General features: G+C 37.0%; 2 protein-coding genes and 1 pseudogene across 2 annotated transcripts in view; 2 read left to right on the top strand and 1 right to left on the bottom strand.

The window, feature by feature from the left end:
- HAF01 (HAC13 protein (HAC13)) overlaps positions 1–2,882 on the bottom strand; it is a 166,497-nt gene extending 163,615 nt beyond the window's left edge. The window contains exon 1 of the mRNA XM_090019611.1: positions 2,770–2,882. The gene's annotated coding sequence lies outside the window, so the exon portion shown is untranslated. The remainder of the gene's footprint in view (positions 1–2,769) is intronic.
- Positions 2,883–7,178: 4,296 nt separating this feature from the next.
- On the top strand, positions 7,179–7,979 carry LOC149827773 (putative LRR receptor-like serine/threonine-protein kinase At4g37250). The gene has a single exon (XM_090018571.1). It carries the CDS (start codon positions 7,179–7,181, stop codon positions 7,977–7,979), a length of 801 nt encoding a protein of 266 aa, XP_089874697.1.
- An 11,329-nt stretch (positions 7,980–19,308) lies between these two features.
- On the top strand, positions 19,309–24,667 carry LOC149827772 (putative inorganic phosphate transporter 1-7; annotated as a pseudogene).
- The last annotated feature ends 7 nt before the right edge of the window (positions 24,668–24,674 follow it).

Below are 24,674 nucleotides of genomic sequence, written 5' to 3'. Positions count from 1 at the left end.
ACAAAATTTCTTTTTTAGCCTCAAAAACGTCATTATACCAAAAGTTTATGAAGGGATGAGAAATTTTTGTAAGAGAGACGGAAGATATATTAAGACAAGAAGGACTCACTTCATGTCTATCTACATCTGAGCGTACACTATTTTGGATAATCAAAGGGAAAAATCCCCATGTCAGCAACCGCACATTGGCTGACCTCCGGTTGGTAAAACCCAAGGTTGCCAAACTAGAAAGCGAAATTGGGAAACGATACGAGAAGCAGAAGCGAGAAAGAGACATTTTAAAATTTATACTAAGCGAGAAGCAATGAATCAATTTATAAGCGAATCAGGAATAAACAAGGAAGCAATACGAGAACTGAATAGGAATCAAACAGGAAGCAAATAAAAACTAAAACAAAAATGACTAATTTTATATTTTATGATTTTTTCATGTAAGAATTAATTTAACAATGTTGGTTGCCAATTTAGAGGAAGCACGTGAGAAGTGAGTGGAAGCGTGAGAGGAAGCACATGAAAAACATGAAAAGAAACATGAGAAACATATGGGTAGCTTGTAGGAAAGCATAGGAGAAGCGTAGAAGAATCGAGATTCTCATGAAGTTTCGGAAGTGAGGAATATTGCGCTTCCGAAGCGACCTTCTAGGAAGTGTGCTTCTCACCTACCTAAGAAGCATCGGATAACTCTAGTAAGACCCTTGATGCCCATCGGGGAGTACACCCAGCTTGGGATCGACTGATCGTGGATGGAGAATGGCCCTACCTCCACACCTATAAAATCCCCAAAGTAGCATTCGTTCATGCTAGAACAATTTACCAAAAGGTGCCTAACTTTTAGCCTATTTAGAAAAACATTACTTAGATTTCAGAAATTATAAGTAATTGCCTGAGTTAAAGAACTTGATTTCAAACCCCACAGAGAATAAACTTTTCACAAAATATTCCCATCCTATGAGAACCACGAATGTAGACATTACAGGGAAGAAACCTTGAACCAGGGTAGGGGGTAAGGGCATTTATTACCCTATTCTCACCCTTAAAGAGGGGCTAGATGTGGAGGTCGAAAGTTGGGACGTGCCTATGAGAGAGAACCTCGTTCGCATAGTGACAAAAGTTTAAAACGACAAATTCTCGACTTTAAATTTCTCATGATATTTTCAAAAAATATATATTTTTCTAGGAAAATGATTGAAATGATTGGAGGAAAAGGATTCATGTGGAAGACCCAAAATGAATTTCTTTTTTGGTTCATATCGCTGACCCCAATTGTTTTGGGATGAAGGCGTAGTTGTTGTTGTTGTTGTTGTTGTATATATTTTTCTAGAGTTTTTATCTGCAAAATTTTGGGAAAATAAAAAATCAAAAAAACAAATAAAATAAAAACAAATTGATTACACAATTAAATTTTACATGCAAAGAGAAAATAAGATCTATTTTCAGTTCCAATAATCCTATTTAGGATGTATCAACTATCAACCATCAAACATCAAATATGTAAGAACAATCATCTATAAACCATAAAAATCCAAATATCAGTTATCAAGTATCAAAACAAAAATAAAAGGATCACAACAAAGCAAACATAATAAAGTTTCAATCTTACAGCATCTCCTAGTAAGGGAATTGACAATATGAATTAAAAAAAAAAAAGAAATCTTTACCCAGGAATGGGACAATAATATCTGCAAAGCAAAATCACAAAATTTTAACTGAGAACTATCCCATGTGCCAGAAAATCATGTACACTTCTCAAAATATTACTGCTAAACTTGATAATTGTGATAAGAGAACAACAGCATATGTTCTAGATCATATTACTTATACCAATATGTATGGCACAGAATCCATTTATAACTTTAGAAATCCATAACCATGTTGATTCACAGTAGCGTAGAATTTATTTATAACACATATTTTTGTGATCCGGGTATGCCTGCAGCGTGTCAAAATGACAGTGGGTAAAACATGCTTTCCTGAAGGAATTTCGATGTAATTACAAGGAGGTGATAATCCGACCAACGAGCAGTACATCCATGGGATGAGGAACTAGAGTCATGGACAGGGTGTTGCTATATGTATTCTGATGTGAGAATGTGAATTAGACAAGATTATATGGAATGGATGGAGTCATGGACAAGGTGCTGGTCTTTGTGTTCAAAACAGACATACAGGGCATACGAGGTGTTTGTTTGACATAAAATTAGCATCTGAATCATTGAAGAAAAGGTGAACAAAAAAGAAAATCAACAGAAAGATAAACAGAACGTGCGATACACATTGCTGTTTAAGATGATGGTTGAGATAGTAAATGTTTTCTGTTTATTGATTTATTATATAATAATAGTTTTAAGTGTATTGCTTCTTGAATGAGATGTTCTGCTATCTAGAGTCTGTTCCTCTTCTTCCCTATGGGTTAGGGATTTCCAGTACCCATGTAGTGTTGAAATATACAAGAATATATTGACTATGGAATGTGAAGTTAGGCTGCTGTTAATAGTGGAATTTTGCTTCTTTTTATCCTTGACAAGAAATCAATATTGGGCAGTAAAAGATCGATACATTCATCTCCCTTGTCCCAAACAACTCTCAACTCCCTCAAACCCAAATAACCACCTCCGACTCCCTCTCACTTCCTCCGACACCCTCCTCCCAAACGCAGCCTTATTGTGGCCATCGTCCAACCCCACCATGAACCATCACGTTCACAAAATCTGATAGAAAGAGGGGTTCTGTCGTTGAGAGAGAAAGAGAGAGAGAGAGAATTGGACTCACCGGTCAGTCATGGCACCGCTGCCAACGCCTCACGATGGCGGAAATTCTCAAATCGTCACCAGCAATCTGAGCTCCAATGGGCCAGGGTTTACGTCTTCCCCTCGGAGAGAGGCAGAGAAACGAGAAATGGAAGGGGGGGAGCGTCTAAAAATAAATAAACGAACAAAAAACACAAGTTAATATCGCGAGATTTTTCTATTATCTGGATAGTTAGTCAAATACGATAATTTGACGCGATTTTATATTTCTCGCGAATGTAACGGAATTTTTACGTTTTATAAATTTTCGCGCGAGAGTGGTGTTTCTCGCGAGATTTGTTCGTCAGCCTTCGAGCCGAAGAGGTTGCACCAACAAACATGATGGGCAAGGAGAAAAGAGGAGTCGCCTCTAAGGTTTGGAGAGAGAATCGATTCAAAGATATCAACATTACGACAGGTACAACAGTCGTTGAAACCGACAAACAAGACAAAGAACACATAAGCCAAAAAATAGACACAAAATACAGATAAAATCCGAGGCGATCAGTTCGGATCCGGGGGAGGCCCTAGCGGCAAGTGGCGTTGAAGATCCGGAAGGCATATGCGTAACGATGCGAATATAATTTACTAACTTGTTGAAATTAACCGGGGTCTGCCTGAAAATTGCATTGTTGCTCGACATCCAAACGGCCCACCAGGAAGAGAGCAATTTAGTTCTTCAAATGATCCGCCAACTTTTACATCTATGAACTAGCTGGGGTCCCCACAAGAGGTTTACAGCGAAAGACTCCTGGCGCACGGACATGACCGGTTTATTCCAGGTAACCTTAAAGATATCTTGAAAGACCTGACATTCCCATAATAGGTGCAATGCAGATTCCTCGACCCTCTCGTAGAGAACACATTTACTCACAATACAGAAACTTATAGACTTGAGGAAGCTATCCGTCTGCACCCGATCATGCAAAATAAGCCAAGCAAGGAAGTGCGCTCTCGGAGGAGGACCTTTGCCCCAGATAATTCTCATATGGAACCGATTCACACCTGCCGGAAGGAGAGAAAGGTAGGTGTCTTTAGTGCGGACGGAGCCATTCGGGGTGATCGCTCTACAAAGGAACTGACTCTGAGCGACGTCGTCGCCCTCACCACCCCACACAGCAGACCAAGCTTGAATCCACGATCTCCGCAGATGCGAAATGGGCGACCTAATTGTGTGTTGACCCCCAAACAAAAACTCCACTGATTCATATTTAGCCTGAAGGAAATTCGCACAAGGGGACCTCGATTGATGTGCAAGCCAACTTTGCTTAACAACCAGAACAATACTTCTTAACCTAGAGTCCGAAATCCCCAAACCCCCTCTATTCTGCGGTAGCCTTATCGTTTCTCAACCCACAAGGTGACGTTTTTTATTGTTACCTTGCCTAGACCACAGAAACTTGGTCAATACTCTAGAGAGCTTCTTATTGATCCCCACAGGCATAAGGAACATAGACATAATAAATTCTGGCATCGCATTTAAAACATGCTTGATGAGAGTAAGTCTGACGACAATCGAAAGGTAGGAGGCTTGCCAAGTCGAAATTTTAGTCTGAACCTTTTGGAGAGTGACGTTCCAAGCAACTGATGAAATCCGTGATAGCTGAAGCGGTAGACCAAGGTAGGAGAAAAACTTATCCGAAGTGGCACACTGAAAGATCTTCTGCCCAATGGCCTGCATATGCGGAGGAACATTGATCATGGAACAAGTCGATGGTCGGGCGAGTCGGCTCATACGAAGTTAGCAAATCTTTTGAGGATCTATTGGCCCAGTTGACTTCACTAAATTCAATAGTAATTTTATATTTTTTGTAATCCAACCTGCACCTAAACAAAGTTAACTATGGGTGGACATCGGGCCGGCCTGGCCCAACCCGATTAAGACCTGATAAAGGCTCAAACTCGGGGTGGCTAGCTCAGCCTGGGACTTTTTCGGCTCGGGCCATAAAAACTTTGCCGGCACAAGCCCGACTGGCTTGATACAGAACCCAGAGAGAGAGAGAGACCCTAGTATTGGGAAATTGGCCCTTTCTTGGCTGGTAAGAGAGAGAGAGTGTGTGTTTCTGTGTGGTTTGCTGGAAAGGAGGTTACCTTTTCCAACACGTAGGAGAAAGAGGGAGAGTTGACAGAACTAAGGATCGGTTGTAAAATACCATCCTGTTTTCTTCAGTTATATGCCTTAAAATTTACCTCAAATATAGCAATATATATATATATATATATATATATATATATATATAAGTCACTTAAGTTTTTATGTGTTCAAGTGCCGCAAAAGATGTCAATAACAGGAAAATATTTTTAATAAATAAATTATAAAAGATTTTTCATGGAACTTCCGACATAAACTAATAATGTATAAAACTATAAAACCAAACAAATACAAGATTTCAACCCATTCAATTTTGAATACATTCATACATTTCTGGAATTTGTACTGGATCCATAAAGTTGAATTTTTATTCTTCTGTAATTTTAAATTCTAAATATTTTTAATATATTCAAACAAGGAGCATTTGCTTATTTACATGAATGGTGAATTAAAAATAAATAAGAACATTTATTTAAACGGTGTTACATGTAAATAAGTAAGAAGGTCGATGGGTGAAATGGTAATTTCATCTCAATTGATGCTTGTCTCGCTCCCCCTCCCCCCCCAAATTGTCTCCCTATAAATACCCCTAGAGGCATGGAAAAGGATGAAAGAAGGAAGGAAAATATGACTAAGGAGCGGAGGTGCGAGTGTGTTTTGGTCAACTACGAAGCTTGCGATATTTCTATAAGTGATTAGTTATGGTTTTAGTAATTAGATTCTTAATTTAGATTTGTAGGTGATTAATTATAGTTTTGATAATTAACATTAGTTCTTGTTAACTTTTTATAATTAGTTATAGCTTTCATAATTAAAGTTGTGTTTTCTTAAGATTAGTTTTGTAGCAATGTAGTTACGGCTTTTTAAAAATTAGGGTTTTCTTAGGGTTTTAACTCTCAGGATTGAGTTGTGTTTTATTTTTCAGTGAATGATTAGTCATAATTTTCCATAATTAGACCTAGATCTATTAAGTAAGCTTTGAATGTTTTTAAGAGTTAGTTTTTTGCTTAAGTAGACTTTACTAATTAGTTTGGTAAACTCAATAACTGGTTTTCAACTTTCATATCTTTTTCAAATTACTGATTTTCATAAATCGAAGTCTGATTGTTATTAAATATGTTTTAACAATCACTTTCAAGTTAACCTAGTTTTCTAAAATTGTTTGAAAAAGCCATCAAATTTTCTAAATTGCTTAAAAGTGATTAGATATAGCTTTTATATTGTTTAAAGTGTCATTTACTTGTATTTTATTGTCTTTGAGACAATTTAAAACCGTATTATTTGGAAAATCAGAATTTGGCATTAAAAATCATATGAAAGTTCATTTCAAATATTCTCAAAATCATTTATTTGAAAGAACATTGTTCTTATTGATTTTAAGTGTTTGAGTTTAAATATTCATTCACATGACAATTATATTGAGATGATAGATTGTTCTTGAAAATGGGTAATCAGTTAATTTAGCTTGTCATTGGAATTTATTGGCCAAGTTGACTTAGCCTTGGGAAATCAATGGGCTCTCTGGTGTAGTCAATGGAAAATGTGGAGTGCCCTGCCAATGAGTGCATCATTTGAGTTCGTGAACATGTGGATAGGACTTGATTTGAACTTGATTCATATTTTGTTTAAGAAAAAGTAAGTTCATTGTTTGCAAGCCTAATGTCTTTCATTCTCCGACCATAAGTGATCAACCTTGTCAAGAACATAAACCTCTTTGATCCTGGCTTTATTGTGCAACACAATGTACCTTGTTACGAGATTCTATGAAAAAAGTAGAGCCGGCTCTAAAGAGATAAAAAAAAACTATATGATTTGTTAGACAAATCTAAACCAAGGTTGTTAAATGCGATGAGGCGAAGCGAGGCGTTGAGCCTGTTATGAAGCGAGACGTAAGCCTCGAGGCGTTGAAGCGTAAGCTTCATGATCAAAATAATATAATATATAATATTAATAAAATAATGACAATTTTAAATAAAAACTAATAATAAATAATAAATGACAGTATAAAATAAATTGTGTCCTCACAAGATCAATTAAGTTCCAAATCCATCAAGAACGACTGGAACTTCACCCCCAAGCGCAAGTGCACCACTGCCGGCAACCCTCCGGCCAAGCGATCCAACAACTCCAAAAAAGATAAGTAAAAAAATAAATAGACAATTTCTTCTTTAAAGCACGTAAATAAATCGGTAGACAATTTCACCACCGCTCCCTCGTTGTGCTTCCTCTCGTTGAGTAATAATTACTTTTTCGACGACATTCCGTCGGGTTTCGGGACCAATTCCCAGCTCCTAGAGGCCATGGATCTGTCGTCGAACCTGCTCAATGGTTCGTTGCTGTCGGAGATCGGGACCGTACGGTACCTCAACCTCTCGTCCAACAGGTTCTCTGGCCCGATACCGCCGAAGATCGGCCAGAGCATCCCGCAGAACGCGACACTCGACCTCTCCTACAACAACTTCTCTGGGCCGGTGGCGGAGGTCGTGGCGTTCCTGAACCAGAAGCCGCAGTGCTTCTTCGGGAACCCGGGCCTCTGCGGCGGCCTGCTTAAGAGCCTCTGTAGCATTCTGGCAACTCTGTCCAACCCTCTACCGAACACCACGACGTCGTTGTCGGCGATCACGGCCATATCTGAGAGCCTGCCGGAGCAGCCGACGGAGAACGGGAGCCCTCAGCCAGAGAAGCCGCAACAAATGAGAGACAGCCTGACTCCAGGAACTATCGTTGGAATCATCGTCGAAAACTTCGTGGCTTTGAGCCTCGTGTCTATGGTCTTCATCTACCGGTACCAGGTGAAGAGAAAGAAGGCCGACGCAGCGGTCGTGGCAGAAATTTCGGAAGACCGAAAGAAGAATGAAGACGCCGGAAGATGGTCGTGCCTGCGAGCCAGCCGAAAAGGGAGAGGCGACGGCGTCTCGGATAGCTCGAGCTCCGTCTCAGAATCGGAGGAAGAGTCGCGGGACCAGAAATCGGGACGCCTGGTGTTGGTGGACGTCGAGCCGCCGGAGTTGGAGTTGGAGCGGCTGCTCAAGGCTTCGGCTTACATCCTGGGCGCGAGCGGAACGAGCATCGTCTACAACGCCATCTCTTCCTCACTGTAACAATTTCACCTCTTCTGATCTCTTTCGAAACAGAATCCAAAATCGGAGACGACATTCAAGATGATGTGCACGCCTCATAAGTGAAGCACATTTCAACTTGAGGCGTGCGCTTCACATGAGTGAAGCGTGCATTTCAAGCCTGAAATGCTTCACTGCAACGCCTCAATACCTTGAGCGTGCGCTTCGCCTCTGAGGCTTACGCTTCAGGAGGCGTATGCCTCTCACAACACTGATCAAAACTTAGTTAAATAAAATAAGCAAATAAAGCAAAGAAAATGCATGGATATTAATCTCACATTGAGCTAATGTAGCTCTTTCTACGTGACTGTGAATAGACATAGCATCAATTAGGCAAGAAAGTATGTGAAACACGATCTACATCTAGGTTGAGGCTCCATCAAAGCATGAGTGCATTAGACTTGGGTCAATCAAATAAAGTTTGAGTGTTAGATCAAAGATGTTGAACTAGGGAGGAGGAGAGTAGGTCACCTTTTTATAGCTATTAGTCTTACACGTAAATATGGGTATTTATGGGCCAAAAGATATAGGTCTAAGTGTCATCAGATATGATTAACTAGAGGAATGATGAGGCACAATCTAGTCCGGAGTTCAATTCATGTGACGAATTTGGCAAGATGAACAGCTTAAGTTTTGGACTTTAGAAAGTTTTGGGTGGACAATCTGAATTCTATACAAGTTTTGGGGCTTAAAACACCTTTTTTGTGTTTTAAGAAAGCGCACCATTTTGCAAGGACAATACCATCATTTTTCTTTATATATATATATATATATATATATATATATATATATATAGGTACTTAATAAAATATGTTAAATGGTACGTGCTAAATGGGGGTTTTATGCTCTTATGTTGTTTTCTTTGCAGTTCTAACCCCATAAATGTGTTGAGCATGGTCGATTTACGAGGAATCCACACCTGGATCATGTGTTTTCAATAAAAAATTTATATTTGGAGCCTTAAAAATTTCTAAAAATTTTGGACCATTGATTTTTCCAACATTATAAAAACCCAACCATGTCGGAATCAAACTAATCAAGTACATAAATCACATATGTACATTAGGTGCTTAAAGACATATCTGCATTTAAAGAGTTGATCCCTATGTGAGTATAGGGTAGGTGCTTGAACATTCTTGATGGATTTTTCATGTTTTTTTTTATTTACTTTTAAATTTTGGTGGTTCAGAAGCAATGTGTGTACTTGATTTTATAAGGATCAGCTCTTGAAGTGTTCAATTTCACACATGGGTGGGCTTTTATAAGGTTCTTAAAATCAACAGTCCAAAATCTTTGAAATTTTTGTGACTCCAAATATCATTTTTTCATAGAAAACGGCTATTGATCTTTGTGCAAATGATATCATGGTAAAAAACCACCATACTCTCTCTCTCTATCTATCTATCTATCTATCTATATATAACCTAATGGGTTCCTAACTACCTAATGAGATGTTTCTCTCACATTTCTTTTCATGTTTCTCATGGGCTTCCTCTCACTATCACTTTTCATGTGCTTTCTCTAAATTGGAAATCGTCATTGTTAGATTTTAGCAAAAAAATAATTTGTTCACAAAAAAATCATAAAATATAAGAATAGTTATTTTTTTAGTTTTTTAGTTCACTTTCATGTTCAATTCCTATTGAGCTTCCATATTGCTTTCTTGTTTATTCTTTTTTCTTTATTTACGACAAAGAAAAACCTCACCGAGAACTAGGTCACTTAATGAGTGTCTCCCTGCAAAGTAAAACTCCAAGTTGAGGATACGACCACCTGGCCTTCAGTGCCCGCAACCATGATAAAGTAACAACAGTCCCCATCAAGGGCGTAGCTAGGGGGAGCCCAGTCCTGCCTCCCGAAACAATTAATTTTTTTTTGTTTTTTTTTTCTAAAAGCCCAGTCCTAGCCCAGCCCTGACTGCAGCAAATAGTTTGATTTGTCCATATGAAATAGATTTTTATTAATAATTGTAGCCATTTTTTATTTTATCTAAAATAAAAAAATTTCGGGGGCGCTGGCCCCGAACCCCCAACTATCACACAAATAAATTTTTTTTTCCTACACCCCTGTTTGCCCCCTCCCCCCGTCACATGAATCCTAACTACGCCCCTGCCCATGGTCTAGTAGGGGCCTTCAGTTTGTCCCAGAACCCCACTTACCACTTGGGTAACCACAGCAGCGGTTGTTTCTTTGCTTTTAAATTGATTAATTGTTTCTTGCTTCTACAATGTCAATGTCTCATTTCCCACTTTAGCTTCCCATATTGTTTCCTGGTTTTGCTTTCTTGTCTAGCAACCTTGATTTAAAAATATTTTGGCATGTGCCATTTTAAAAGTGTTTAGAAATCCAAATATTTTTTGTGCATGGTTGCCTCTCTCATTCTCTCTTCTTATAAGATGTCATGGCAGTCTCTCTCTCTCTCTGTGTATATATATATATATCGAAGAGAACAAAGAAGGCAGAGCTGTTCTTTAGGTTGCTTTTTTATTTTGAAGCAACTTTAGGATGCTTCAAGTTTTCATTTTTTTTCTCTCATAGGGATTGCACTTTTCTATTTTTTTGTTTTATGCTTTTTGTTTCCTTTCCCGTGTGGATGGAGACTTGGTATTGCGGTTAGGGGTGTGAACGGGCCTGTTTACCTGGACCCCACCTGAACCAAACACTATAGAGTCTGGGTATGGTGAAAAATAAGAATACCTGATTAAAACCCGGGATCCGGACCCGAAGATCGGATTAATACATAGACTTGGGTATAGTTTGTGAAATTGTATGCCTAACCCGGACCCGAATTTTGATGAGGACCCACAAATTTTCAATGTAAAAATGATAAAAAATATGGTTTTACTGGGTATGGTGATCGCATTGTTTGGCTATTTCATAGGTTAGCTTTACTTATAGCTTCCCCTTAACACTCTTGAATTTGTTTGTTGTATTTTCCAATTGATTGATACTATTATATATTATTAACTTTTTGTAGTATACGCAGTGAATCTTTGTGCTACTGATCTTCATGAATTGCCAGACTTTGCTTGTTTGGTTCTGATGTTTCTAATGTGCTATTGATCTTTGTGCAAATGGTGTCATGGTCTAAAACCATCATACTCTCTCTCTCTCTCTCTCTCTCTCTATATATATATATATATATATATATATATATATATATATATATATATATATATATATATATATATATATATATATATATATAATAGGTTCCTAACCACCTACTGAAATGCTTCTATTCTTTTCATGGGCTTCTTCTCATGCTTTCACTCACTTTCCATTCTCGTAATCATCATTGTTAGATTTTAGCAAAACTTTAATTTGTTCACTAAAAATTCATAAAATATAAGAATAGTTATTTTTTAAGTTTTTAATATACTTTCATATTCAATTCCAATTCAGCTTCCATATTGCTTTCTTGTTTATTGTTTTTTCTTTTTTTATGGCAAAGAAAAAACGCACCAAAAACTGGGTCACTTAATGAGCTTGTCTCCCTGCTAAGTAAAACTCCAAGTTGAGGGCACGACCACCCGGCCTTACGTTCCACAACCATGATAAAGAACACATGGGTTGGGCATAGTGAGAAATAAGATGAACCGATTAAGACCCGGGGTCCAGACCCGAAGGTTGGATTAATACATGGATTGGGTATAGTTTATGAAATGTTATACCAGACCCAGACCCAGCCTGAGTTTTGATTAAGACCCGCAACTTTTCAATGTAAAAATGATAAAAAATATGATTTAACTGGGTATGGTGATTGCATTGTTTGGCTATTTCATAGGTTAGCTTTACTTATACTATAGCTTCCCGCTTAACACTCTTGAATTTGTTTGTTGTATTTTCCAATTGATTGATACTATTATATATTATTAACTTTTTGTAGTATACGCAGTGAATCTTTTTGCTACTGATCTTCATGAATTGCCAGACTTTGAAGCTCTATTGTAATTGGTGAGTTTACCTTTGAACAAATGATATCATGTTCTAAAACCACCATACTCTCTCTCTCTCTCTCTCTCTCTCTCTATATATATATATATATATATATATATATATATATATATATAGAGAGAGAGAGAGAGAGAGAGAGAGAGAGACCTGATAGGCTCCTAACCACCTAATGAAGTGCTTCTCACACATTTCTTTTAATGTTTTTCATGGACTTCTTCTCAAGCTTTCACTGTAATCATCATTGTTAGATTTTAGCAAAAATTTAATTTGTTCACTAAAAATTTATAAAATATAAGAATAGTTATTTTTTAGTTTATTAATTTACTTTCATATTCAATTCCTATTCAGCTTCCATATTGCTTTCTTGTTTATTCTTTTTTTATGGCAAAAATAAACCTCATCGAAAACCGGGTCACTACCACCCGCCTTACTAGCCCCCAACCATGATAAAGCAACAACAGCCCCCATGGTCTAGTAGGGGCCTTCAGCTTGACACAGGGTCCCACTTACTACATAGGTTACCACCGTAGCGGTTCTTCTTTCACTTTTAAATTGATTCATCGCTTCTGGCTTCTCACTTTGGCTTCCCATACTGTTTCCTGGTTTTGCTTTCTAATCTGCAACCTTGATTTAAACCTAGATTGACATGTACCATTTTAAAAGTGTTTAGAAATCCAAATATTTTTGTGCATGGTTGCCTCTCTCAGTCTCTCTTCTTATAAGATGTCATGGCAGTCTCTCTCTCTCTCCCTCTAGGAGCTAAGGGAACAAAGAAGGCAGAGCTGTTCTTTAGGTTGCTTTTTTCTTTTGAAGGAACTTTAGGATGCTTCAAGCAGAGCCGTACCTGTGTTTTATGGGGCCTGAGGCGGAGGGAAAAAATGGGCTCCCTATTAATAGTAGGAGTTCTGGGCAGCGCCTTCGATTTTTTTAAAAAAATCAAAATAACAATAAAATTTGCATTCACATTAAACAAATATAATATTTCAAATATTTATATTATATTAAATAAAAATAGGGGAGCTCGGGCCTTAAAAATGGGCCCCTAAATTTTTTTTGGGCCCAGGGGCCCTGAGGCCCAAGCCTCATTGGCCTCTTTAGAGGTCCGGCTCTGGCTTCAAGTTTTCATTTTTTTCTAGTTTTTTTCGTTCTTAGGAATTGCACTTTTCTATTTTTTTTCGTTTTATGCATTTTGTTTTATTTCTCGTGTGGATGGAGACTTGGTATTGCGGTTAGGGGTGTCAACGCGCCTGGTTTACCCAGACCTGGCCCGAACCAAACCCTATAGGGTCTGGACATGGTGAGAAATAATAAGACTCGATTAAGACCTGGGATCCAGACCCGAAGGTCAGATTAATACATGTATCTGGGTATAGTTTATGAAATTTTATACCAGACCCGGACCCAGCCTGAGTTTTGATTAAGACCCACATTTTTTCAATGTAAAAATGATAAAAACTATGGTTTTACAGGGTATGGTGATTGCATTGTTTGACTATTTTATAGGTTAGCTTTACTTATACTATAGCTTCCCGCTTAACACTCTTGAATTTGTTTGTTGTATTTTCCAATTGATTGATACTATTATATATTATTAACTTTTTGTAGCATACGCAGTGAATCTTTTTGCTACTGATCTCCATGAATTGCCAGATTTTGAAGCTCTATTGTAACTGGTGAGTTTACCTTTAATTGTCTTGTTTGGTTTTGACGTTTCTAATGTGCTATTGATCTTTGAACAAATGATATCATGTTTTAAAACCACCATACTCTCTCTCTCTCTCTATATATATATATATATATATATATATATATATATAACCTAATATGTTCCTTACCACCTGCTGAAATGCTTCTCTCACATTTCTTTTCATATTTTTCATGGACTTTCACGCTTTCACTCACGTTTCATTCTTTAAATTGGTAATCATTGTTAGATTTTAGCAAAAATTTGATTTGTTCACTACAAATTTATATTTTTTAGTTTTTTAATTTAATTTCATATTCAATTCCTATTCAGCTTCCATATTGTTTTTTTGTTTATTCTTCTTTCTTTATTTATGGCAAAGAAAAACCTCACCGAGAACTGGGTCAGTTAATGAGCGAAGCAGGTTATATGTCCCCCCCCCCCCCCCAAGAAGTAGGTGCGTGTTCGGAGGTCTGAATGAGCGCCACGTATATAAGCACGTGGGGCTCGTATCCCCGTGTGTGTCAGCATCACTTAGCATCAGAGTACAGTGCAGTTGCAAAGACTTAAGTACCCTTTCCTGCCATTCCCGCCATGAAATGACGGTTCAAGAAAAAGACAAAAATGTCCTCAATCCAAAAAAGGAAAATGACAGTTTGAGAAAAGAACAAAAATGTCCTTCATCTAGAAAAGGGAGAATGATGTTAACTCTTCAAAGTCCAAATGTTTTGTTTTCGTTCTAAGCAGTAAACTTTTGCACCATCTACTATAACATGAGCTCCCTTTGATTATGCACCCTTTGTTGTCGTCTGCTGCCACCGGAGCACCCTTTGTCGTCGTCTGCTGCCACCAGAGCACCATTTGCCATCTTCTGCTACCGCCAAAGCACCATTTGCCATCGACTGCATTTACCTTCTGCGTGTTTCTCTTTCACTGTCGAATTACCAAAACACATGGCGTTTCGGTGAGTTTCGTCTATGGTTTCGTTATGCAAACAAATCGATTTATAAATCTGAATGCTAAATCTTACAACTGGTTGTACTATTAATGCTAAATATCACCTATTTTCATATTGAAACAAATCAATTTGTACATATCCACCTTCTGGACATCAAAAAATAGTTAGTACGATTTATTCTTATGAAGGCCAAACATTACAACAATATGTACTTTTAAAGGCTAAATTTCTATAACAATTTATATGTTGGAATGCATCAATGTTTTATACATTTAATATAGTAGTGATTTGTACGTTCGATGCAACAACGATTTATACGTTTGAAGCAGTAACGATTTAATGAAGTTACCACGATTTGTACTTAAGTTTGTTAAATCGTATAATAATGTTTACTTATGAAGCCCAAACGTTACAACGATATGTACTTATGAAGGTTACAATTTCTACAACGATTTGTAAGTTTGAAGCAACAATGATTTATATATTTAAAGCAGTAGTGATATGTATTTATGAAGTTACCTTGATTTGTACTTAAGTTTGCTAAATCTTACAACGATGTTTACTTATGAAGCCAAATATTGTGACGTAATGTTGGTGATTGTTTAAAGAATGAGATAATTTATAATATTATATACTTGGGGAGGCGGTTGTAACATATAATGATGCGGTTAAATTTATGTGTTGTGCATGTTAGCAATGACTAAAGCTCGTAAGACAAGAAAGCCCCTCGTTGTTTGATGAGATGCCTATTAGAGAAATTATTTGTCAGTCTCATATATATGAATGTTATGAAAGGTACCAAAATATAATGAAGATTGAGAATGATAAAGACAAGGACAAAGCATTTGAATTGTATAATGTAGAGCATTATCCATCAGATATTGAGGCTGAAGAGCAAAGGAAGAAGGATGAGAAAGAACTAAAGATGAAGAAGAAGAAGAAGAAGGATGACGAAGAGAAGAAAAAGCAAAGGAAGGAGGAGGAGAATGAAAAGCAAAGGAAGAAAGGGCAAATAAAGAAGGAGGAGGAGAGGGAAAGGCAAAGGAAAAAGGAGGAGGAGAATGAAAAGCAAAGGAAGAAATGACAAATAAAGAAGGAGGAGAGGGGAAGGCAAAGAAAGCATAAGGAGGAGGAAGAAGAGAAGAAAATGCAATTAAAGAAGAAGAAGTTGAAGGAGGAAGAGAAAGAAAGGCAAATGATGAAGATGGAAGATGAAAGGCAAAGGAAGAAGCATTAGGATGAGGAAGAGAAGGAAAGGCAAATGAAAGAGAAAGATGATGATGAAGAGAAGGAAAGACAAAGGAAGGAGAATGAGGATGAGGAAGAGAATGAAAGGCAAATAAAGGAGAAGGAGGACAAGGAAGAGAAGGAAAGGCAAAGGAAGGAGAAGTAGGATGAAGAAGATAAGGAAAGAGAAAAGAAGAATCAGAAGGAGGAAGAGAAGGAAAGGGAAAAGAAAAAGCAAGATAAGGAAGAGAAAGAAAGGGAAATGAATGAAGATATTGAAAAGCAGAGGAGGGAGGCAAAGGACCAAAGGAAAAAAGAAGTAGAAAAGTAGATGAGGAAGGCATCAGAGCGAAGGAGCAACAAAAAAGGCAGAGGAAAAAAGGAGGAGATAATGAATGGAGAACAAGAAAGGCATAGGAGAGAGGATGATGAGCGAATGATGGAGCAACAAGAAAGGCAGATGATGGAGGGAGGGGATGAAGAGGAGAAAAGTGTGACCAAGGTACGTAAATCGCTCCTGTCTGTCATGATTTACAGTGATAGGCATTACTATGTATAGTGATTAATGTAATAGTGATTACTATGTATAACGATTACTGTGATAGCGATTACTGTGAACAATTTACTGTGATAAATATTATTATGTATAGCGATTACTATGATAGTGATTACTATATATAGCGATTACTATGTATATCGATTACTATGATAGCGATTACTGTGAACGAATTACTGTTATTGAGTTTCTCCTCAAACCAACATAATAAAAAGGTCTTAACTGCGTAGCCTTTGGTGGTACGTATGCTAGGTCCTTCTTTTATGTATCTAGAATGACTCAGATATTTTTTGGCTTAAAGCATAGGATATTAAAATTTTTAAATGATGTCAAGGTTTCTTTTTGAGAAACCAATATCTTCTCATTGTTGTGGTACTGTCAGACATGCATGACATAATAGTACTACGTTGATTGGACTGGTGGTTTATGGTAACCTCATAGTGGGATAATGCACCATGATTAAAAAAAATCATATAAATAAAGATGATCGCCTTCATAGGCAAGATGCTTGATTTAGTTTAAAAGACTAGAGTATGTAGAATCAGTCGTCAGTTAAAATAAAACCTGACATACTCATTCATCTCTTTGGTTCCGTCAAGAGAGAGGATTGGATGATACAAAAACTCTGATAGACAAGTTGTTAACAACTACGCTCCTAGAGTAGTAATGACTTCTGTAGAGTTAAGGGATTGGGCTACCAAATATTATACTAGGTGGTAGATCCCAATGACTTCTGCAGAAGTTCAGATGCATACCCTTGTAACAAGTGGCATTTGGGAATTCTCTCTCGGTTATAGGCCGTCCTCTTATGAGCGAACTCAGCTAGTTGTTCGGGGTATCAAAATACATAGAATAACCAACCCTTGGACAATCTCATTTGTTTCTATATTTATCTTGTGCGTTCCCTCAGGTTAGTTAATTATCGAAACAAGATTACCATGTTTATTTTACTTATTTTGAAACTGCACATTGAGAAAGGAACAACACATATGTTAATCTTATTCTCATTTTTTATATCTATGCACCTATTAGGCTTTCATAAGTCTGACCCATTTTATGGGATGCAGGTGATGATTAGGTTGATAAGGCAAGCGATGACACAATGATATCAAGATCCCACTCTTTCTTTGTTGTTTTAATCCTGAGCACGTTTTATAATTTGTATAAGGGTTTCTTTTAAAATTCTTCTTTTTGTGTAAATTTTACTTATCAAAAACCTTGTTTTGAATTTATGGTTTTAATGATTGTATAGAGATTCAAATCCATTGTATGAGAAAAGTTCACCTGTAATGCGCCCAAGGTTTGTTGATTTGTTCTTTCAAACACTGTTTTTCGCTGAACTGTCATTTTAAAGTCTAAAAAATGATTGAATACAAAGTTTTAAATTTTTCCTAGAAGATTACAAGTTCGAGATTTTGAGGTGTTATAGGACCTCCCCCCCCCCCTCCAAGGGGTTGGATGAAGGTTAACATCCAAAGTATCTTTGAGGATAGATAGTATATGAGGTTCACTATGCACACTCCAACAGGTAATATAATAGAAACAAAGTGTTTTTCTCATGATGAAAAGTTGGAAGATAGGGAATGATTAGCATGGTAAAAAGTCTTATAGAATGTTGGAGTGGAAGGAAAAGTCATCTTAAAAAAACTTGAATGGACATCTACCATCTTGTATTTTAAGTCTTAAAAGAAAGAAATCCAAGAGGGGACTTATCTGTTGGCTAGTTACATACTTTGTACAATTTTGATAGAGTTAACATTACCTACAACTAGTGTAAAGCTCACTTTTTGGTTAAAAATCTAGCACAGATAGAGAGAGGGAGAATGTCCAAGATTTGGAAAGTTCAACCCCCAGATTGACACCCATTGACAGAATGGTATTTTTTTGTATACAAATCATGACAAATATTGGATCAATGAACAAGTAGGTGTATGCCTAACCCTAGTTTGGATATAAATAAATTATATATATATATATATATATATATATATATATATATATATATATATACAAAAAAACCTTAACATGGTAAACCTTAAACAGTAAATCCAGTACCAAATATTGAATAAAGCATAAGGTTACATAAATAAAATATCCACAAGAAAACATATGTAATACATCCACAACAACAACCAAACAAAAGCACTAAAAGGCTATTAACTATTCATATGTACAGAAAAAGAAAAAAGTTCAGAAACAACGGTAATCAACAAAATTTAGCAAAAAACTAACCAAAGAAGTTTATAAGCATCAAAATTGAATGAAAAAACTTTCACAGGAATCACTGCAATGATACAAAAAAGGGGTTATTATTATTTTCATATACAAACAAAAAAATGTGTAAAAATGCCTATATGTAGGTAAATTTGCACGATAAAATAAAATCTCATATTACTTAAAGTCGACAACATGCAAAAGTTTATAAATTCTGCAAACTTTTTATGAATTTTGCATTAAAAGTAGACTTTCACAACCACCAATGTGAAACTCTTGACAAAATTCGTAAGGGATTTTCACAAGCAGTGTCTTGAAATTAATAATTATGTATGGGGTTGCGGAAGAAGTGAGGAGGAATTTTGCATAAAAAAGATGCATGTGTTCATTATGCGAATTTATTTTATTGAGATATAAAGTAGCTATTTTTGCATCATATAGTGTAAAATTCATGATTTCTGTGGTTTTTTTTAGTGAGATTTAGTGAAATCAGAAGAGCATTGCGACGTAACACAAAAATTGAGAGATAAAGGTAAAAAAGTCCTAAAAAATAAAAACTTGCAAAATTGGACATTGGACATCAAGTTTGCCGCATTACAGTCATCTTCTGTTGAATCAATATCAATTTTTTTTGTTTTTTTAATCCCTCTTTCCTTTGTTGTATATGACCTAACAGAGCTAATCACTAGTGTAATTGAGCTCTTTTCAGGTGAAGATGGCTGAAGACACTGTTGGGTGTATGACTAGTGCATGGCCTTTCTTTCAGACATTGTTGGACTTGTCATACATGAATTGCAATTTTTTGGTTCTCCATCAAATACCACAACAAACTCTCTTCCGATGCATGATAGGGCATGATGTTTTTTTCAGTCTATTCATGCATAGAGGTTGAACAATGGCATCTCGAACATTAACCACTGGCGTGAAGGAGGACATGATTCCATAAGCAAGACCGAGTGCACCTTGTCCTTACAATGAGTGACAAACCCAGAACATTTGTAGAAACAGATTCGTGGTGGCGCTGATGTTGGCTTCGCTGCCCATTGGGATGCTGGTTGGTACCATGAAAGTTCTAACATAGTAGATACCAATGGCAAACAGAATAAGACCCAAGTATTCATCTTCGGAGAAAGTGTCATTCATTTTCATATGTCTAATGAAATCTTTCTCCATTCTTTGTTTTGTAACTATTCATGATTTTCGCTTGTTAAATTCAATTATTTGGTAAAAGGTTTTCTCTCTATAGAATTTATAAGCCCAAAATTGATCAATTCTTTTCTATGCATGTATGTTTTCAGTGTATGCCTATATCAAGTACATAAGCAAGGAGCTGATATATATTGATGGTGAGTGGTTGGCTTGCACTTTGCCCGCTTGTTTGTCAAATGAGTATCTGCAAGTGTCATAGGATTTGAGGACCCGAGGGGGCTCAGACTCGAGGATAGGGAGGTCTTCTATTAACTCGAGTTCCAATTCCCATGTGGATACTATAGAAATTAGGATCGAGGTGTGTAGTGAAGGCAAGATAGAGGAGAAGGGAATAGGATTGAGATTAATGGCCTGCTTCAGGAAGGATTCTTTGATGTGATTATCGAGTTCTTTGTCTGTTCCCGCAGAAGCAGGGGCTGGGATACTTATCTTCCCCTGAGTAGTTGTTACCCAGCCATAACCAACTCATTGGATTCCCAAACATGCTGGGAATCCAATGTGAAGTGAGCCCACCACTATCCTAGTGGTTCATATCTCAATGACCCACTATTCAAGTAGGTCATTTGATTCTTATTCTACTACTTTGGACCATTGGATCTAATTACCTAGATTTATGTTTCAGATCCATTACCTGGATTCAACATATGAGTTTCATATGTGAGACCCATTGGCCACACTAGATCCGTACCGGGATCCAACATCTCCCACTTAGTCATATAGGGTGAATACCCATATTTTATCATAAATAGTGCATTATGTATTACACTCATAACTATATGACATCATGAGGTTTTATATACGGTAGTTGGATTTATTCTTCATGATATATCTCTATCACGAGGTCATTCACAAGCTAAGTTATTTTTTTATCATGTCATAAATTTTATCATAACCTTTAATATGCAACAATTTATTTTAAGTATTCACCATTCATTACATACTAAGTCATGTAACCCATAGATCTAAAAAAAAATGAATACATCATAATGTGGGTCTCACATAGTTATAAGGTTCTAGTGGCTCTTCTATGACCATACTATAATCATACACACTAGTGGAGTACTATGTAATTTATTAATTTATAAATCCATGAATTGCCAAAACATAGCAAATACTCTCATTTTTCAAAACTTTTATCATAGTTTATGCTGTCGCTTTTCACTTGTATTATCACATGTTGATCATCATTTGATCATTTTAGATTAGTATATCCATATCCAACTAGTCCTAAATATGACTGACCAACACCATGTAGCATTTTATGCATAATTTTTTAAAGCATGAAAACAAAATATCTCTTCATGCATTATACAAGCATACCATAGGGAACATTATTTATGATGATTATTTATCATCATATTTAAATAAATATCCATGCATGTGCAAAATTATAATTCAGCTCTCATTATTTCAATGCATTGCATTTAAGCAATATTTGCATTAAGCCATAACATCATAAAGTTTTACATACATTAGCTGAACTTTCCTTCATGATATATTACCATCATGAGGATATTCACAGACTAGGTTGATTTTTTTGCATGAAGTAAAGCATAAAACTCTATATCCAAATCTAATTTGGATATTCACCAAAATTCATATCCAATGAGAATTATCCCATTACCATTTGGATATGCCAAACATGAAAGTCAATTTCAAGGCTTTAATCAAACCACAAGCTTGTTAATATATAAGTTCAGATCCATTACTGGATTCACTCAACAAATTATATTTATATGAATCCATATCCAAAACTGACTTAAAATGTTATCTATTAAGTCCAACATGATCCATATTAAAATGAATCTTCATACAAGCTTAAATAAAATCATGGATCACACAAGATTTGACCATAATTCAAATTTATATCCATAACCATATGTTTCAAATGCAAATAGATCCACATTATACACCCAACATTCTACTTCTCTAGATCTATTCGGGTCAAACAAAGACCCATACAAAATATATGTCATCATTAGATCCAAATATCTGGCCTGATACTATTCAGATTCAACATAAAACTTGGATCAAATCTAGATCAATACAATATATCTGACGATATATATATATATATATATATATATATGGATCCATATCTCATATCTGGGCATAACACTTATCCAGATCCAATCATAAATCTTGGATCAATTCTAGATCTATATCCAATATATGGTAATTATACCTATCTGGATCCATCAAAAACTGGATACCCTGTATCTGAGAATTATACTATCTATATCCAATATTAGATTTATTTAATAAAAGACTATTCATTCATCAAACCATAACTGGGTACATATCATACTATAAGCTTTGAGTAAAAAATTTCAAACTGGATCTATTTTAATCTATTGAAGTTCAATACGATCCAATAGCATTGTCTGAATCTAAACTCATTTAATTGGATCTATACTCAATCAATTTGATCTTATTCTCATTTTGATATATCCAGATCTATACTAATTCGACCATATCTAAAATATTTGACTTTATCAAACCAAGGTTTGTGTCACCTTTCTAAATCCAAACATCTGATCTAATATCGATCAAATCCAATCTTTACCCAAACTTTAGATCTAATGAATCCTAGTTTGATTATAATTGATCCATATAAAAACGGATAAAGAAAAAAGACATATTGGATAGAAATATAATATGATCCAAAACATGAACAAAATATTGAAGCATATAAAAAATAATATACAAATTTTCAAGATTCAAGTCAGATGCATGTAAAAAACAACCTCTCCCATATGAGGGTAGAGATCCAAAGCAGATTATAACTGGGTCCAAAAGAGATTTATTGGACCAACTAGGTTTATAAGAAACTACATGTACGAAGTTGATCAAATCTACATCCAAACCTGTATGGATAAAGTTTTGGGAGGTATTTGGCTAACCAAAAGTACTTTTCTGTAAAATCAAAAAAGTTAGAAACAGTTCTGGGTAAAATCAACAATCCAGAACATAATAGCCATAAATTTTTGAATTAAACAGAAAACTCTAGGCGATTTTTTGTAATTTTACAAAAATCTAGGGTTATTCTGGAAAAACTGGACACAACAACCCTCTCTTGGATAATATCCAAAGAACAAGCCCGTTTCTCAAATTTTCTAGAAATAGAGGCCTTTGTTTTCTAAAATAGAGGGTACAAGAGGAATAACCCAAAAAGTGTAAGGGCATATTAGTAATCAAACAAAAAATAGATGCAACTGAAAATATCAGAAAAGAGAGAGGACAGAAAAGTAAAAACACTTAAAAAAGTGTTTAAACCAAACAATCAAGGGGGTCTCAATTCTTCCAAACCTTTTTTTTCACCCTCTTTCATAAAAGGGAGGCTTTTCTCCTTTTTATGAAAGGGGAATAACAAAGGAATCGAAGGGGGCACTATTACCTTTGTCGTTGCCTTTACCGTGAGATTCGGCAACATTCGACCGGTGGGAAAGGCTCCACCATCTCCGATCCTCAAGTGATGAAGATCGATGGTTGTGCCAACAACAATGGCAGGGGAGCATCCGTAGTTGTTGAACGCGCTAGACGTGGCGAAGATGCAGTGATACCATTTCACCGCCATAGTCATAGCTGGGATGGGATTCCTCACCGACACCTAAGACCTCTTCTTCATCTCCCTTGTCACCAAGCTCCTTGACTGCATCTACTACCACCAGCCCAACTCTAACAGTTTGACCCCCCCCGAACATCTTCGCTGGCGTCAAAGGCGTTGCTTTCTGCAACACCCTCGTTGGCCAACTCTTCTTCACCTGGATCGATGATAAGCTCAACCAAAAGCATGTCTACTACCTCACCCTCGTGCTCATGGTCCTCTGCTCCGTCGCCTCCAACTTTTCCTTTGAAATGTCCCCCATCGCTGTGATAGCCATGCTTTGTTTCTTCCTCTTATGGCTCTGCTTCAGCATCGACAACGATTACCCCCTCTTCGCCACTATCATATCGGAGTATGCCAACAAGAAAACCAGAGGTGCCTTCATCGTGATCATCTTTGCCATGCAGGACTTCGACATCCTCGTCGGCGGGATGGTTGTGATCATCATCTTAGCTACCTTTTGGGCTCAATACGACTCGCCCAACTTCGAAGCCGATCTGATTCGATCAGTCCCTCCCCAGGCTGACTATGTTTGGCATCTCATCCTCATGTTCAGCACGCTTCCCGTCATGCTCACTTACTACTGGCAAATGCAAATGCCCAAGATGTCCCGATTCACGATGCTCGTGGCACGAGATGCAAAGTGTGTCACAACCAATATGTCCAAGGTGATCAATGTCAATATCGAGGTTGATCAGATCGTATTGGACAAATCTAACCGGTTTGAGTTGTTCAGCTCAGAGTTTGCCAGGCAGTACGGGCCACGACTCCTGGGGACGACAACCACTTGGTTCCTACTGGACGTGGCGTTCTACAACCAGAGCATGTTTCAAAAGGACATCTTCTTGGTCTTGGGATGGATTCTGACGACGAAGATGATGGGCGTGATCGAGGAGGTGTACAAGATCGCCTAAGCCCAGACCCTTATCGCCCTTTGCTCCACCATTTTGGGCTACTGGTTCACAATGGCATTCTTTGATCGCATCAAGTGGTTCTACATACAACTCAAGGGGTTCGCATTCATGACGACATTCATGCTGGCACTAGTGGTCCCCTAGGTGCACTGGCTCGTATCATGTTCATGGTGTTGTACATGTTCACGTTCTTCTTCTCCAACTTCGGGCGAAACACGATGAGATTCATGGTGTCAGAGGAGATATTTTTGGCAAGGCTGCGGTTGGCGTGCCATGGGATATCGACGACAGTGGGGAAGGCCAGAGTGATCATGGGGGCATTTGGGTTCCTGTACGCTGCATAGAGCCCTG

The sequence above is a fragment of the Nuphar pumila genome, chromosome 10 (assembly GCF_984573655.1).
Source record: "Nuphar pumila chromosome 10, dmNupPumi1.hap1.1, whole genome shotgun sequence".
In the NCBI taxonomy this organism is placed as follows: domain Eukaryota; kingdom Viridiplantae; phylum Streptophyta; class Magnoliopsida; order Nymphaeales; family Nymphaeaceae; genus Nuphar; species Nuphar pumila.
Note: the sequence above shows the minus strand (reverse complement) of the source record. Positions and strands in the feature narration are given on the sequence as shown.